Genomic DNA, 16,694 nt, shown 5'->3' with positions numbered 1-16,694 from the left:
AAGGTTTCTCCAGCCACGGGTGTGGCCAGCAGCCTTGTGGAATCCCTGCCCTAGTCTGTGCTGCTGAGTCAAGCCCTGCTATCCTGGAGGGTGCTCTCACATATGTGGGTGGGTGTGGCCCAGCCTTCCCCTGGGAAGTTCAGAGCCCCTCGTTCCTCCTAGGGAGGTTGGATCTCCCTCTCCTCCCCTGGTTGAACTGCAAGGCTGTGGAATTCCCTGTCAGTCAATCCTGACTGGCCCTACTGAGTCTGTGTATCCTGCAGGTGCCATTTCTCCACCTTTAAGCAGTGCCAGGAGTGGCTGAAGAGGCTGAGCCGAGCCATTGCCCGCCCTGCAAAGCCTGAAGACCTGTTTGCATTCGCCTACCATGCTTGGTGCTTGGGGGTCTGTGCCGATGAGGAGGATCAGCATGCACATCTGTGTCACCCAGGTGAGCTCCCAACCAGCCCCTTTCTTAGTGCAGCCCTCATGGTATGTCCAGGAGGAGGGAAACCACACACCCATATCATGCTGTGTTTCTGTGTTCTGCTGCAGCCATCTCCTAAATCCCTCTGGATGGTCCTGTTAAGTCCTTTGCTGCACAAAGAGTAGCGGTAGCCAGGTGTGCTTTGTCCATCTTCCTCTGGCTAGGGAGTGGCATTGTCTCCTGGTCGATTGCTGTGTCCAGGGCCACAACCAGACCTAACCTGGAGATCCAGGTGCTGCACCTGGCCATCCCCTGGAAGCTTTAGCTGGTGCAGAGCGGGCTCACCGCTTGGCTAGCAGCATGTCACTCAGGAAATATCTCCTACCTGGCTTCACAGTTTCAGGGCAACTGCACTTGTATTCCCCCTCCGTGGTCCACCAAGGGCACACACTTCAGGTTCCCGGGTCCTAGCCATCACCTCTCCTGGGCTGAGACTCCTGTCTCATTCCTTACTGACCGGGGGATTTTTAAGGCTGCACAGTTCCCTTCCCTCCCTCCCCAGTGAACCAGACTGTCTAACAGGCCAGCCTCTATGCTTTGCTTTCTCTCCTAGGGCTGTGACCTTCATATTGCCCACAGTTATAAGTTACCAACCAGCTCTTTCTAAGCAAGCAAATTTATTCTTAAGGTAAAAGCATTGCAGAGAAAACATTTAAGCAATAGAAAAACTTACATACATGCTAAAAAGCTCACCAGAGGTCACCCAAACTTCAGCCTTGGGTTCTGACAGAGGATGAGTAGATCTTGTCTCTGGACTGGTAAATGTTCATGGCTTTCTTGAAAGGTTGTATGTCATTAATAATTCTGTTTGCATCTCCTCTCCCAAAAGTGTTCAGGCCACTGAGCAACAAATATGGCAGGGTGATTAAACCTAAATTCTTAACCTCTCACAGACAGACACATGCAGCACACAACAGTGGGGATAAAACCGTCTTTCTGGATTGTGCCTCCTTCTATTCCAGGACTGGAGGCACTTGAGCTGACAATCCCAAATCTAGGCTGAGGATAGGATGTTCCCAGTGCCAGGCCCTCGATTCTAAAATATGTCTACCCAATTGATTCGGCCTCAGGGGCTGATTAGAGGAGTTTGGGGCCTGGAGGAATAGCTGTATTAATTTAGATGAAATAAATGGGCCCAAAGAGTGAAAGGTTTTACCGTGACCTTATTACTTCCAACATTAAACAGTTTTAAATTTCAAGGAATCCCTGTTGAGGTTACAGGGACAAACCATCCCGATGTGTCGAAAGAATAGTAAATATGGCAGGCGACCAGCTTGGTTTAACGGTGAAATCCTAGCGGATCTTAAACATAAAAAAGAAGCTTACAAGAAGTGGAAGGTTGGACATATGACCAGGGAAGAGTATAAAAATATTGCTCGGGCATGTAGGAATGAAATCAGGAGGGCCAAATAGCACCTGGAGCTGCAGCTATCGAGAGATGTTAAGAATAACAAGAAGGGTTTCTTCAGGTATGTTGGCAACAAGAAGAAAGCCAAGGAAAGTGTGGGCCCCTTAATGAATGAGGGAGGCAACCTAGTGACAGAGGATGTGGAAAAAGCTAATGTACTCAATGCTCTTTTTGCCTCTGTCTTCACTAACAAGGTCAGCTCCCAGACTGCTGCGCTGGGCATCACAACATGGGGAATAGATGGCCAGCCCTCTGTGGAGATAGAGGTGGTTAGGGACTATTTAGAAAAGCTGGACGTGCACAATCCATGGGGCCGGACGAGTTGCATCCGAGAGTGCTAAAGGAATTGGCGGCTGTGATTGCAGAGCCATTGGCCATTAACTTTGAAAACTCGTGGCGAACGGGGGAAGTCCCGGATGATTGGAAAAAGGCTAATGTAGTGCCAATCTTTAAAAAAGGGAAGAAGGAGGATCCTGGGAACTACAGGCCAGTCAGCCTCACCTCAGTCCCTGGAAAAATCATGGAGCAGGTCCTCAAAGAATGAATCCTGAAGCACTTACATGAGAGGAAAGTGATCAGGAACAGTCAGCATGGATTCACCAAGGGAAGGTCATGCCTGACTAATCTAATTGCCTTCTATGATGAGATTACTGGTTCTGTGGATGAAGGGAAAACAGTAGATGTATTGTTTCTTGACTTTAGCAAAGCTTTTGACACGGTCTCCCACAATATTCTTGTCAGCAAGTTAAAGAAGTATGGGCTGGATGAATGCACCATAAGGTGGGTAGAAAGTTGGCTAGATTGTCGGGCTCAACAGGTAGTGATCAATGGCTCCATGTCTAGTTGGCAGCCGGTGTCAAGTGGAGTGCCCCAGGGGTCGGTCCTGGGGCCGGTTTTGTTCAATATCTTCATAAAGGATCTGGAGGATGGTGTGGATTGCACTCTCAGCAAATTTGCGGATGATACTAAACTGAGAGGAGTGGTAGATACGCTAGAGGGCAGGGATAGGGTACAGAGGGACCTAGACAAATTGGAGGATTGGGCCAAAAGAAATCTGATGAGGTTCAATAAGGATAAGTGCAGGGTTCTGCACTTAGGACGGAAGAACCCAATGCACAGCTACAGACTAGGGACCGAATGGCTAGGCAGCAGTTCTGCGGAAAAGGACCTAGGGGTGACAGTGGACGAGAAGCTGGATATGAGTCAGCAGTGTGCCCTTGTTGCCAAGAAGGCCAATGGCATTTTGGGATGTATAAGTAGGGGCATAGCGAGCAGATCGAGGAACGTGATCGTCCCCCTCTATTCGACATTGGTGAGGCCTCATCTGGAGTACTATGTCCAGTTTTGGGCCCCACACTACAAGAAGGATGTGGATAAATTGGAGAGAGTCCAGCGAAGGGCAACAAAAATGATTAGGGGTCTGGAACACATGACTTATGAGGAGAGGCTGAGGGAACTGGGATTGTTTAGTCTGCAGAAGAGAAGAATGAGGGGGGATTTGATAGCTGCTTTCAACTACCTGAGAGGTGGTTCCAGAGAGGATGGTTCTAGACTATTCTCAGTGGTTGAAGAGGGCAGGACAAGGAGTAATGGTCTCAAGTTGCAGTGGGGGAGGTTTAGATTGGATATTAGGAAAAACTTTTTCACTAGGAGGGTGGTGAAGCACTGGAATGCGTTGTCTAGGGAGGTGGTGGAATCTCCTTCCTTAGAAGTTTTTAAGGTCAGGCTTGACAAAGCCCTGGCTGGGATGATTTAATTGGGGATTGGTCCTGCTTTTGAGCAGGGGGTTGGACTAGATGACCTCCTGAGGTCCCTTCCAACCCTGATATTCTATGATTCTATAATTCTATGAAATAAGATTTGGGGTTTGCCATATAGAGACCTCAGCCTACTTCGTACCATGGCAAACATGCTAGGAAATTCACGCTGTAGTTTAGAGATTTATTAATTAGAATACACAAGAGAAAAATAAGTCAAACAATTTATATAGCACTTTAAAACAGCAGTTGTATTATATGATAAAAAAGTAATCAAAACCTGTCAAAATCCCTTTAAAATTGATAAAAAGAAAAGGAGTACTTGTGGCACCTTAGAGACTAACAAATTGATTTAAGCATAAGCTTTCGTGAGCTACAGCTCACTTCATCGGATGCATTCAGTGGAAAATACAGTGAGGAGATTTATATCCTAAGCAAGTGAGTATGACATTTGGAAAAGCACCCATCCCACAGTGTTCAGACACCATCTGGCCTCTTGCTCATCCAGTCCTGTAATGTTGCAGCTGCCAGGTTCAGGTTTCCCTTGGCTGTGTCCAGCTGCCAGTAACTGCTCTGCCTGTGCTGTTCCAGGAGACCACGTGAAGTACCGGTTTGAGATGGAAGTTGTGAGGATGGACTTTGACTTGCAGAATGTCTGGAGAGTTTCTGACATCAACAGCAATTACAAGTGAGTAACATACCAGTCCGACCTCACCCCATATAGCTCCCTGGGACACACGCAGCTGCAGAAAGACACTGACACTGAAATCAGCTCTACATGGGAAGACTTTCAGCTAAGGAATTGCCCAGCATTCAAGTGCACTCCCCCTCTGGAGAGTAAACCCAAAATTGTATTGTCTTGCGCTGCACAGAGAACTTACAGCATAAGCTAATTGAAATTCTCCCTCAATATGGAGAGTGATATGCACAGCTTTTTTCTCTTCCCCTCCCTCCCCCCCAGTTATGAATTCCACAAACTGGGTTTAAAACAAAAACAAGTTTATTAAGTATTATTTTAAGTGACTGTAAGTGATCAAAGCAGATTACCTTAGTAAACAAAAAATGCAAACTGATCTTAACACACTAGATACATAGGATATAAATTAGCAGATTCTCACCCTGAGTGATAAACAGGCTGGCAGACTCTTAAGGCACAAGTTGCCTTGGCTTCCCCAGGTTTTCATACACAGGCTAAAGATCTTTCTAGCCTAGGACCGTCACTTCCCATATTTCAGTCCTTGCCCCTCAGGTGTTTCCAGGCATTATGTTGTAGGGAGAGTGAGGTTCTCCATAATGTCATTTCCCCCCTTTTATATCTTCTCCCCACTTTCTGGAAAGCTCTTTTGCTGTGACGTGGGTCAAACAGTTCCCATTGTGTAGTGCTATCTCTGAGAGGTTTCTGTTGTACACAGTTCCTCAGGTAATCCTTGTGATTGTGTGCATTTCCGCAATAAACCATTAACATTGTTTGGCCTTTTTACTGTTGTACCTGAAAGGCTATTTGTGGGTGTTTTCTACCTCAGGACATGTTTCAGTAACACATACGTAGCCAAACTTCAAAACTTCACATATGACAATAGCACATACAATCCAACAAGATATTACTGTTTAGCAGATCCAGACTTAATGACACCTCACAAGGCTTACTTTGTATAAGACATATCCTAATTATATGACAGTGGTGAATATTGGGGTATCAGGGTCATAGGTGCTGCAACTCGGTGTGCTGGGGTTGCTGCCACACCCCCCTGACTTGGAGTGGTTTCCATTATATGCAGGGTTTACAGTTTGGTTCAACGGCTCTCAGCACCCCCACTGTACAAATTGTTCCAGCCCCCCTGGTCAGGGTGTCACAGATTGTCTTTGTTCTGTATTTGTACAGTGCCTAGCAGAATAGGGTCCAGTCCATGGCTAGGGCTCTGGAGCGCTCCCATAATACAAATAATAAATAACAATAATAATAGTCTTGAAGCTTTAAGAAGAACTTCTGCTTTCTTTGTGCCAGGCTTCATGCCATCTGCTGCAACTAACAGCTGTATTTCCTTAAACTCAAACCAACATGTATTTCTAGTGAGCCAAAGTCCCCTTTCTTGAAACCAAACACACACTTCCCTCCATCTTTCCTCCAGCTGTTTCTCATGGTCAGTAAAGATATCCTCCTCATCCATGGACCAAACAGCTCCAGGTAAATGACCCAATACTGAATCCATGGCCTTTTGGTAAGCCCAGAGCCTTGGGAAGTCCCAGAGGAACTCTACAGTATATGCAAAAAGAAAAGGAGTACTTTTGGCACCTTAGAGACTAACCATTTTATTTGAGCATAAGCTTTCGTGAGCTACAGCTCACTTCATCGGATGCATACAGTATGCATCCAGTGAAGCGAGCTGTAGCTCACGAAAGCTTATGCTCAAGTAAATTGGTTAGTCTCTAAGGTGCCACAAGTCCTCCTTTTCTTTTTGCGAATACAGGCTAACACAGCTGTTACTCTGAAACCTGTCTACAGTATGTGTAACCACCACAGTGCAGCTTTGTGAATTCAGGGGATAATACCAGAAGTCTTTCTTAGCATCGAGTTTGGCAAAAACTTTTGAGACTATTAATCCACTCTAGGTATAGGGTGAGGCACTCTACTCACACCTTTATTTACTCCTCAGTAATTTTGTCAGCCAGCATCTTCGCCAGTCCCTGGTTCACAACTTGTGTCCTGGGTATGGACAGTGCCATAGCTTGTGGACTACTGGTGTGACTTTGTCGTCTGCTGTCACCTTGTGACAATATCCATGACTTTGCCCAAGACCTTTGAATTAGATTAGTACAGGAATACAATTTGTATGGCATCGTTCTCTGGAATTTACTGTTTGTTTCACCCATCTCCTCACTGGTGCATGTGTAAATCAGAATTGCTTTGCAGGGCTTTGGTGCTCCCTTCTGTCACAATAACTGTTCTAAAAGACTCTCTGGCCCCGCCCCGGTCTCTGTGAGCACACCCCTAAGGTCTGAGGCTATCACCTCTCTAGGGTGGAATCGCACGTCTCCTGCTCTAAGACCAGGCTGTGGGGCTGCAGTGCCCTGTCACTAACTTTGATCACCTCACAGGCCTGACTTGGGTTCAGTACCTGCCGTTCCGTTCCCTCCGGGAGATGACAGGGTGCACACTGACCAGATGGCCTCCTTAAAGCCAAGTATCATTTATTTAAATCCAAAGCATTTAAGAGAAAAGAGGTCTTAAAACAATAAGCAGACTGTGTGCATGTCGAGCTTACCAGGTGTCTATCCATCTTCCCCATGGGATCCTGGTAAGTCTAAGCTTATAGACACCCCAACACTAAACCTGATTGGGAATTTTACTACAAAATGTTTTTGTTGGAAAATGTCAATTCTTTAGGCCCTAAATTTCAAAGTTGGATTTTTGTTTTCTCTTCCAACCTATATGGTACTATAAATGCAAATGGGTATCTATTAGAAAAATGCTTCCTTTTGGACATAGTAATGGGCAGGGATTACTGTTGTTCAGTCAGTCAGAAATAATCTTAATATAAATGGAGTTACAGTAGGAAACAAGGACCACAAATTAGCCTTATATGTGGACAACGTCATGGCGTTTTACGAATCCAGCTCACACACTACTAGAATTGCAAATAGAAATCTTAAAATTTGGTGAAGAGTCAGAATTTAAAATAAACGGCCACACGTCAGCACTTCTGGATGTATGTGTGAGCTCAGATCTACAGAAAGAAATAAAAACTAAATATAAATGGGTAATGACTTCAGTTAGATGCCTGGGAATACACATTTCTAAAAGATTGTAAGTTATGTAATATTAATTATAGTCCTTTCGTTAAGAAAATCAAAACATCTGGAAATTGGTCAAAATATGAAATTTCATGTTAGTCAAAATTGTAACAGGTAAATTAATGTCTTGCAGTGAATTAACTTCCAAACACTTCCCATTTGAGTTCCAGGAAGCCTCATAGGTCAATGGCAACTTATGATAAATGAGTTCATTTGGGAAGATAAGAAATCCAGCGTTAAGCAACCTACTTTACAAAGGCCATCGCAAAATGTAGGCTTGGCTTTACCAAACATCAAGCACTATTACCAAGCTAGTCAGATCAGAAACCTGATGCACTGGATAACACCAAACCCTAATAGACACTGGGTAGAGATAGAACAAGTTTCTTGTTGTGCAGTCAGACGCCACGTGATCCCCTGGATAAAGAAAACCTGTAGGTCAAAATCAATATGTAACCACTCTTTTTTTTTATGACAGCAACAGTAGAAATTTGGGATAATTTATTTAGAAAGCAGAACCCATACCCATCACATCCAGTGTCCATAGTAGATAATATAGAATTTAACCCCAATAACATCCTGGAAAGTTTTGACATTTGGGAACTTACAGGTATATCAGAATTCAGCCAACTGTTCAGAGACAATACATTTAGATCACTTGATGAAATAAAACAACTCTCAAAAGACCCCAAAATTGCAGTACATCAGTAACTACAACTGAGATTTTTCAGTCCCCACAGAAAAGAAAACCTATGCAGAAAATTGACAGAATTTGAAAAACTACTCACTACATCCATGAAACATAAATGCTTACTTTCCACTACAAAGTAATTTCTAACTTACTTGGAGGAAATAACTATATTTCATGAGAAATTGGAAAGTTGAAGTAGGCATAGGCACAAAAATTGAGGAATGGGAAAACATATGAAACGGGAGGATTTCTCCATATATGGTGGATGTGCTCCAAAATTAAGACCTTTTGGAAAGCCCTTGGAGGCTCCATAAGGGAAATAACAGGGTGTCAGCTGTCATATAACCCCCTTATATTTGTATTCAATTGTTCTGAAAACTCTGTCTTATGAAAGCCATAAAGAATTGATCATTATTTTTGTAGTTGCTGCTGGAATTACCATAGCAAGGTGATAGAAGAGGAGTGATTCTCTTAAAACTATTGGCTGGTATCAAAAGGTGGGGGAAATTCTGATACTAGAAAAGCTAACTGATTAAGTCAAAGCTCTTCCGGGGAGAAAACAAAAAGATAAGGACTAAGAAGGATGGTGGAAGTTTTTGGAGTTTGCTGGAAGAGGGTCATCACTGGCCACCAAACCAGGAGTTTGAGAACTTCTGTTTGAATACTGAGAAAGGGAGAAACCCCTTCAACAACAGTCACAATTAAACTTAGAATTAAGATATTAAAATAAGGAAAATAGATAACGAAATAGGAACAAAGCTAAATATTGTGTAAAAGTTATGATAGGACAACTAACAAACAGGTTACGCATCTAAATGTAAGAAAATCAGAAATTTGGACCTAAACATGAGATAATGAAAGACTTGAACCAACACAGTCAACTGACATGGCAGAAGAGGAAGACAGAATAGAAAAGCATCAGTCACAATATGTGATCAATACCATAAAGTAGAAGAAAGTGACTAGTAGCAGGTCTCATCAGTACGGCTTCAGGGACTTCCCATGGGCCAGTTGATATCTGTGTTTATACTAAGCTTATCGCTGTTTAATATGTAAAGCAAATTAAATATGATTTGTTATAAAAGAATGGATCTGTTAATAAATACAATGTTAAAAAGGAAAAATGTCAGTTAATCAAAACAAAGGTTTTTTTTTATGGGAATGGGGAGGGAGGGAGAGCAAGTGCCCAGAATAACAAGCAGTCTGGTGGTCAGGACGCTCCCCTAGGTTGTAGTCTCCCGCATTCCAGGTGAGTGCCCTGACTACTAGGCTACTGGCTATTCTGGGCTCTTTCTCCTTCGAAAGGGAGAAATCTTGAAATCTCAAAGTTTCAAGGGATAGGAAAACTGTTTGGTCAATGTACATTGACCAAAGTGTTGGTTGAAGTTCTCCAACTGGTTTTTGAATGTTACGATTCCCGATGTCAGATTTGTGTCCATTTATTCTTTTGCGTAGAGACTGTCCGGTTTGGGCCATCTTGATTATCACTACAAAAGTTTTTTTTTCTCCTGCTGATAATAGCTCATCTTAATTAATTAGCCTCTTACAGTTTGTATGGCAACTTTCACCTTCTCTGTATGCGTATATATATATCTTCTTACTATATGTTCCATTCTATGCATCCAATGAAGTGGGCTGTAATAAATGTTAGTCTCTACGGTGCCACAAGTACTCCTGTTCTTTTTGCGGATACAGACTAACACGTCTGCTACTTTGAAACCTCTCCCACATGTCCCAGCACTCATTTTGACTCCTTGACCATGGAAGGACAATGGAATACTGGAGGAGTGTTCCATTTGTCTCTCTCTTTTCCCTGTCCCTGTTTAGGGACAGGTTGGCTTGCTTTTACAAGGCTTGGGGCTCAGTCACCACCAACAGCTGGGTCCTAAGCACCATCTGATCGAGCAGTGCCATCCAGTTCTTCTCCATCCCTCCCCATCCTCCTTCAGGGACCCCTCTCGCAAGATACTGCTCCTCAAGCAGGTGTGCTCTCTGATGGTGCTGGGGGCGGTGGAGGTGGATCCACCAGAACACCAGGGTCAGGGTTTCAATTCCTGCTACTTTCTGCTGCCCAAATCAGGGGGAGGGGTGGAAGACTAAAACCCATTCTCAACCTTCGCAGCCTCAACACCTATATCGGGTACATGAGGTTCTGAATGGTCACTTGATCAACAATCCTCCCTGCATTGTCTCAGAACAACTTATTTGCTGCCCTGGACCATCAGGATGCCTACTACTTTCACGTGGCAGTTTTGCTGAGCCACAGAAAATGCCTTAGAATTGTCGTAGCGGAGCGCCATTTCCAGTATACAGTGCTTCCGTATGGCCTCTCTTCTGCTCCTCGGGTTTTTAACAAATGCATGCTTGTGGTGATGGCATACCTCAAGAAGAAAGGGATCCACATCTTCCCATACCTAGATGACTGATTAGTGAGGGCCAGGTCCAGAGATGAAGTCCTTTCCAACGTTGACACTATACTATGCTTGCTCAACCATCCGGGTCTCATCCTAAACGCTAGACGTTTTTGTTCCTAATCAGAAAATCAAGTTCATTGGGGCCCTAACAGACTCTGAGTTTAAGAGCGTTTTTGCCAACAAACCATTTTCAGGCAATTCACCACCTCTGTTTCAGTCTGCAATCTCAGCCCTCCATGACAGTTCTGATGTGCCTTAGGCTTTTCGGCCACACATCCGCTTGCACACAGGTGGTCCAGTTTGCAAGGTTGCATCTTTGCTCCCTTCAAATGTGGCTCAGCAAGCTTTAGTGTCCGACTCTTTACTCCTTGGACAGATTGGTCCATCTCCCTCCACTGGTTTTGGAATCCTTGCAGTGGTGGAAACTTCTGGAGAATGTTTGTCAGGGTGTTCCCTTCGTCTGGTCCTTACCAATCAGGTCTGTTGTCACCAACACATCCCTAATGGACTGAGATCGCTGAAAGTTCAAGGTCAGTGGTTGGAGTAGCAGTCCTCACTGCATATCGAAGTGTTGGATCTTCAGGCCATTTACAATATGTGTCATAGAATCACAGAATATCAGGGTTGGAAGGGACCTCAGGAGGTCATCTAGTCCAACCCCCTGCTCAAAGCAGGACCAATCCCCAATGAAATCATCCCAGCCAGGGCTTTGTCAAGCCTGACCTTAAAAACCTCAAAGGAAGGAGATTCTACCACCTCCCTAGGTAACGCATTCCAGTGCTTCACCACCCTCCTAATGAAAAAGTTTTTCCTAATATCCAACGTAAACCTACCCCACTGCAACTTGAGATCATAACTCCTTGTTCTGTCATCTGCCACCACTGAGAACAGTCTAGATCCATCCTCTTTGGAACGCCCTTTCAGGTAGTTGAAAGCAGCTATCAAATCCCCCCTCATTCTTCTCTTCTACAGACTAAACAATCCCAGTTCCCTCAGCCTCTTCTCATAAGACATGTGTTCCAGTCCCCTAATCATTTTTGTTGCCCTCTGCTGGATGCTTTCCAATTTTTTCACATCCTTCTTGTAGTGTGGGGCCCAAAACTGGACATTGTACTCCAGATGAGGCCTCACTAATGTCTAATAGAGGGGAACGATCATGTCCCTCCATCTGCTGGCAATGCCCCTACTTATACAGCCCAAAATGCCATTGGCCTTCTTGGCATCAAGGGCACACTGTTGACTCATATCCAGCTTCTCGTCCACTGTAACCCCTAGGTCCTTTTCCGCAGAACTGCTGCCTAGCCATTTGGTCCCTAGTCTGTAGCAGTGTATGGGATTCTTCCGTCCTAAGTGCAGGACTCTGCACTTGTCCTTGTTGAACCTCATCAGCCTTCTTTTGGCCAATCGTCTAATTTGTCTAGGGCCCTCTGTATCCTATCACTCCAGTGTATCTGCCACTCCTCCCAGTTTAGTGTCATCTGCAAACTCTCTGCACAGATACTACGGCGGAGAATGGTTTGGAAGAGCTATCTGAGGGAAGGGATTAGGAGACCCCATCAAGGGAGGCATGGGATGCATTGCCATAGGGGTAGGGGCTCCATGACCACAACTCCCAAGAGAAGGAGACGGGTGGTGGTGGTTGGGGCTCCCTCCGAAGGGGGACAGAGTCATCCATCTGTGGACCAGACCGTGAGACTTGAGAAGTGTGTTGCTTGCCAGGAGCTAAAATTCAGGATGTGACAGAGTGTCTGCCAAGACTGATCAAGCCCTCAGACTGCTACCCCTTCCTATTTCTCCATGTGGGCACCCATGATACTGCCAAGAATCACCTTGAGTGGGTCCCTGCAGACTATGTGGCTCTGGGAAGAAGGATAAAGGAGTTCGAGGCACAAGTCATGATCTCGTCCATACTCCCTGTTGAAGGAAAAGGCCAAGGTAGGGGCCATCGAATTGTGGAGGTAAATGCGTGGTTGCACAGGTGATATCAGAGAGAGGGCTTTGGATTCTTCAACCATGGGATGTTGTTCCAGGAAGAAAGATTGCTAGAAAGAGATGGGATCCACTTGACTAAAAGAGGGAAGAGCATTTTCACAGGAAGGCTTGCTAACCTAGTGAGGAGGGCTTTAAACTAGGTTTGCCGGGTGATGGAGACCTAAGCCCTGAGGTAAGTGGGGAAGTGAGAAACCGGGAGGAAACACAAGGAGAAGGGTGCAACAGGGGAGGCCTCCTGATTCACTCTGAGAAAGCAGGGCAATCGGCTAGTTATCTTAGGTGCCTGTACACGAACACAAGAAGCCTGGGAAACAAGCAGGAAGAATTGGAAGTTCTGGCACAGTCAAGGAACTATGATATGATTGGAATAACAGAGACTTGGTGGGGTAACTCACATGACTGCAGCACTGTCATGGATGGGTATAAACTGTTCAGGAAGGACAGGCGGGGGAGAAAGGTGGACGAGTTGCACTGTAGTAAGAGAGCGGTATGATTGCTCAGAGCTCCAGTATGAAACTGGAGAAAAGCCTGTTAAGAGTCTTTGGATTAAGTTTAGAGGCAAGAGCAACAAGGGTGATGTCATGGTGGGCGTCTGCTATAGACCACCAGACCTGGAGGATGAGGTAGACGAGGCTTTCTTCAGATAACTAACAGAAGTTTCCAGATCACAGTCCCTGGTTCTCATGGGGGACTTCAATCACCCTGATATCTTCTGGGAGAGCAATACAGCAGTACACAGACAGTCCAGGAAGTTTTTGGAAAGAGTTGGGGGACAACTTCCTGGTGCAAGTGCTGGAGGAACCAACTAGGTGCCGTGGTCCTCTTGACCTGCTGCTCACAAACAGGAAAGAATTGGTAGAAGTAGAAATGGGTAGGAACCTGGACAGCAGTGACCATGAGATGGTTGAGTTCAGGATCCTGACAAAAGGAAGAAAGGAGAGCAGCAGAATACAGACCCTGGATTTCAGAAAAGCAAACTTTGACTCCCTCAGGGAACTGATGGGCAGGATACCCTGGGAGAATAACAAGAGGGGGAAAGGAGTCCAGGAGAGCTGGCTGTATTTTAAAGAATCCTTATTGAGGTTACAGGGACAAACCATCCCGATGTGTAGAAAGAATAGTAAATATGGCAGGCGACCAGCTTGGCTTCACAGTGAAATCCTTCATTATCTTAAACACAAAAAAGAAGCTTACAAGAAGTGGAAGATTGGACAAATGACCAAGGAAGAGTATAAAAATATTGCTCGGGCATGCAGGAGTGAAATCAGGAAGGCCAAATCACACCTGGAGTTGCAGCTAGCGAGGGATGTTAAGAGTAACAAGAAGGGTTTCTTCAGGTTTGTTAGCAACAAGAAGAAAGTCAAGGAAAGTGTGGGCCCCTTACTGAATGAGGGAGGCAACCTGGTGACAGAGGATGTGGAAAAAGCTAATGTACTCAATGCTTTTTTTGCCTCTGTCTTCACAGACAGGGTCAGCTCCCAGATTGCTTGACTGGGCAGCACAGCATGGGGAGAAGGTGAGCAGCCCTCAGTGGTGAAAGAACAGGTTAAGGACTATTTAGAAAAAGCTGGACATGCACAAGTCCATGAGGCCAGATGCAATGCATCTGAGGGTGCTGAGGGAGTTGGCTGATGTGATTGCAGAGCCATTGGTCATTATCTTTGAAAACTCCTGGCGATCGGGGAGGTCTCGGATGATTGGAAAAAGGCAAATATAGTGCCCATCTTTAAAAAAGGGAAGAAGGGGAATCTGGGAACTAGACTGGTCAGCCTCATCTCAGTCCCTGGAAAAATCAAAATGGACTCCTGAGGACCTGCTCCATGAAGCATTTGGAGGAGAGGAAGATGATCAGGAACAGTCAACATGGATTCACCAAGGGCAAGTCATGCTTGACCAATCTGATTGCCTTCTATGATGAGATAACTGGCTCTGTGGATATGGGGAAAGTGGTGGATGTGATCTCTTGACTTTAGCAAAGCTTTTGATACGGTCTCCCACAGTATTCTTGCCAGCAAGTTGAAAAAGTATGGATAGGATGAATGGATTGTAAGGTGGACAGAAAGCTGGCTAGATTGTCGGGATTGATGGGTAGCAATCAACGTCTCGATGTCTAGTTGGCAGCTGGTATCAAGTGGAGTGCCTCAGGGGTTTTATTCAACATCTTCATTAATGATCTGGATGATTGGATGGATTGCAGCTTCAAGAAGCTCGCAGATGACACTAAGCTTGGGGGAGAGGTAGATACGCTGGAGGGTAGGGATAGGGTCCAGAGTGACCTAGGAAGATTGGGCCAAAAGAACTTTCTTCCCTTCCAACCCTGATATTCTCTACGATTCTTTGATAATATCTTGTATCAAGACCACATATGAAATAGCTTTGGCTACACCCCGTCCATCATTGCGAGCTCATCCTACAAGAGCGAAAGCAGTGTCAATAGCATTCCTCAGTGATATCTCAATGGCGGGCATTTGCAAGGCTGGTACATTGTCATCTGTCCGTCCATTTACGAACCATTACGTCATAACCGCATCTTCCAGGGCAGATGCACATGTCAGTAGGGTGGTTCTGCAGTCCTTGGTTAGTTGGACTCCGAACCCCGCCTCCTGGTTGAGGGGTGGTACTAGTCAGTCACTTAAGTGGAATACATGACTGCATCCGCTTGAAGCAGAAGAAGAAACAACAGTTATTTGCTGAAACTGTGGTTCTGAGACATCATGCAAATGTGTATTCCACAACCACCCTCCATCCACTCTGCATCAGAGAATAGTCTGGGGGTAGATGCAAAGGAACTGAGGGGGGTCAGGGCGCCACCACCTCATGTAGCCAGGGGAGGGGCTATGGTTACAAGGCGTGAGTGCTGCCCCTCCATGGGTACTGCTAGGCAAAATTCTTCAGCTCCGATGCGCTGGGCATGCACACACCAAAGTGGAATACATGTCTGCATTGCATCTCAAAGAACCAGTTACAGTAATAGTTTGACTTGTGGCACCTTAGAGACTAACCAATTTATTTGAGCATAAGCTTTTGTGAGCTACAGCTCACTTCATCGGATGCATACTGTGGAAAGTACAGAAGATCTTTTTATACACACAAACCATGAAAAAATGGGTAACACCCATTTTTTCATGGTTTGTATGTATAAAAAGATTTTCATGGTTTGTGTGTATAAAAAGATCTTCTGTACTTTCCACAGTATGCATCCGATGAAGTGAGCTGTAGCTCACGAAAGCTTATGCTCAAATAAATTGGTTAGTCTCTAAGGTGCCACAAGTCCTCCTTTTCTTTTTGCGAATACAGACTAACACGGCTGCTACTCTGAAACCAGTAATTGTTTTCTTTCACTCTCTGTGTCCATTACCACCTTGAGTCTATTTACAGTCTCACTTTCCCTTACTTCTGAGTGCACAGAATAATCTCTCTCTTCTGCCTCCTGAGTCAGGCACACTATCTCAGACAGCTTGCACGCTCCTGCTCCCTTCTGAGGCTGCTTTAGTTTAGAATTTCGGTGTCCGGTTTTTGCATTCGTGGCTTTCAGCAAACTCTAGCCCAGGGCCTCACTCCCTTACAATGCTGACTTTAGCATTTGCCTTGTGTGTGTGCGGACAGTCCCCAACGATTGCAGAGACTTACCGTTTACGGTGGCAAAATCCATATTTTGTGCATCTGCTGAAGCATCATCTTTCTGACTGACGTGTAAAGTGAGAGTGCTCTGTAAGTGTCACAGCTGCAGGCCTAGCAAAGAGTTCTGAGTTTTGCCTGTGCTGATAGTTGTGCTATTGGAACTGCCTTTTTTAGGATTAAACCCGCTTGTTGAAAGAATCTTTCATGCACTGTTTTGTGCACATGTAACCCACTAGTTAATTACAGGTCCTGCTGTGTGTCTTGGCTACAGAGAGTGAGAGCCTGTAACAGCCCCAGTGAGGGAGCTCTAGCTCAAACTGTAGCAGCTCATGCTTTTAGCTCTGGAGCTTCAGTCCCTGGTGGTTTGGCCAAGATGATGGCCATCGCATACACCCTTCTGCGTGAGTTGATTTCTAGTCATGTCTGATTCAGATGTACCAAAATTGCAAGACTTGGTTAATATCCTTAGCATGTTTACCTGAGTCATTGGATTGACTAGCCTTCTGCATTCTCCCTGAATTTGCAACATTCAGATATTATAATGTTATGTAGA

The 16,694-nt window shown here is 45.1% G+C and overlaps 1 protein-coding gene across 3 annotated transcripts in view; it reads left to right on the top strand.

The window, feature by feature from the left end:
- The window catches only part of MTMR4 (myotubularin related protein 4), a 124,299-nt gene that overhangs the window by 86,882 nt on the left and 20,723 nt on the right, over positions 1–16,694 (top strand). For all 3 annotated transcript variants that reach the window (XM_084650791.1, XM_084650789.1, XM_084650790.1), the window contains 2 exons: positions 264–430; positions 4,223–4,319. In XM_084650791.1, the coding sequence (XP_084506917.1) occupies positions 264–430; positions 4,223–4,319 (264 nt within the window). The remainder of the gene's footprint in view (positions 1–263; positions 431–4,222; positions 4,320–16,694) is intronic.

This window comes from Lepidochelys olivacea, assembly GCF_965140295.1.
Source record: "Lepidochelys olivacea isolate rLepOli2 genome assembly, chromosome: 17".
In the NCBI taxonomy this organism is placed as follows: Eukaryota; Metazoa; Chordata; order Testudines; family Cheloniidae; genus Lepidochelys; species Lepidochelys olivacea.
Note: the sequence above shows the minus strand (reverse complement) of the source record. Positions and strands in the feature narration are given on the sequence as shown.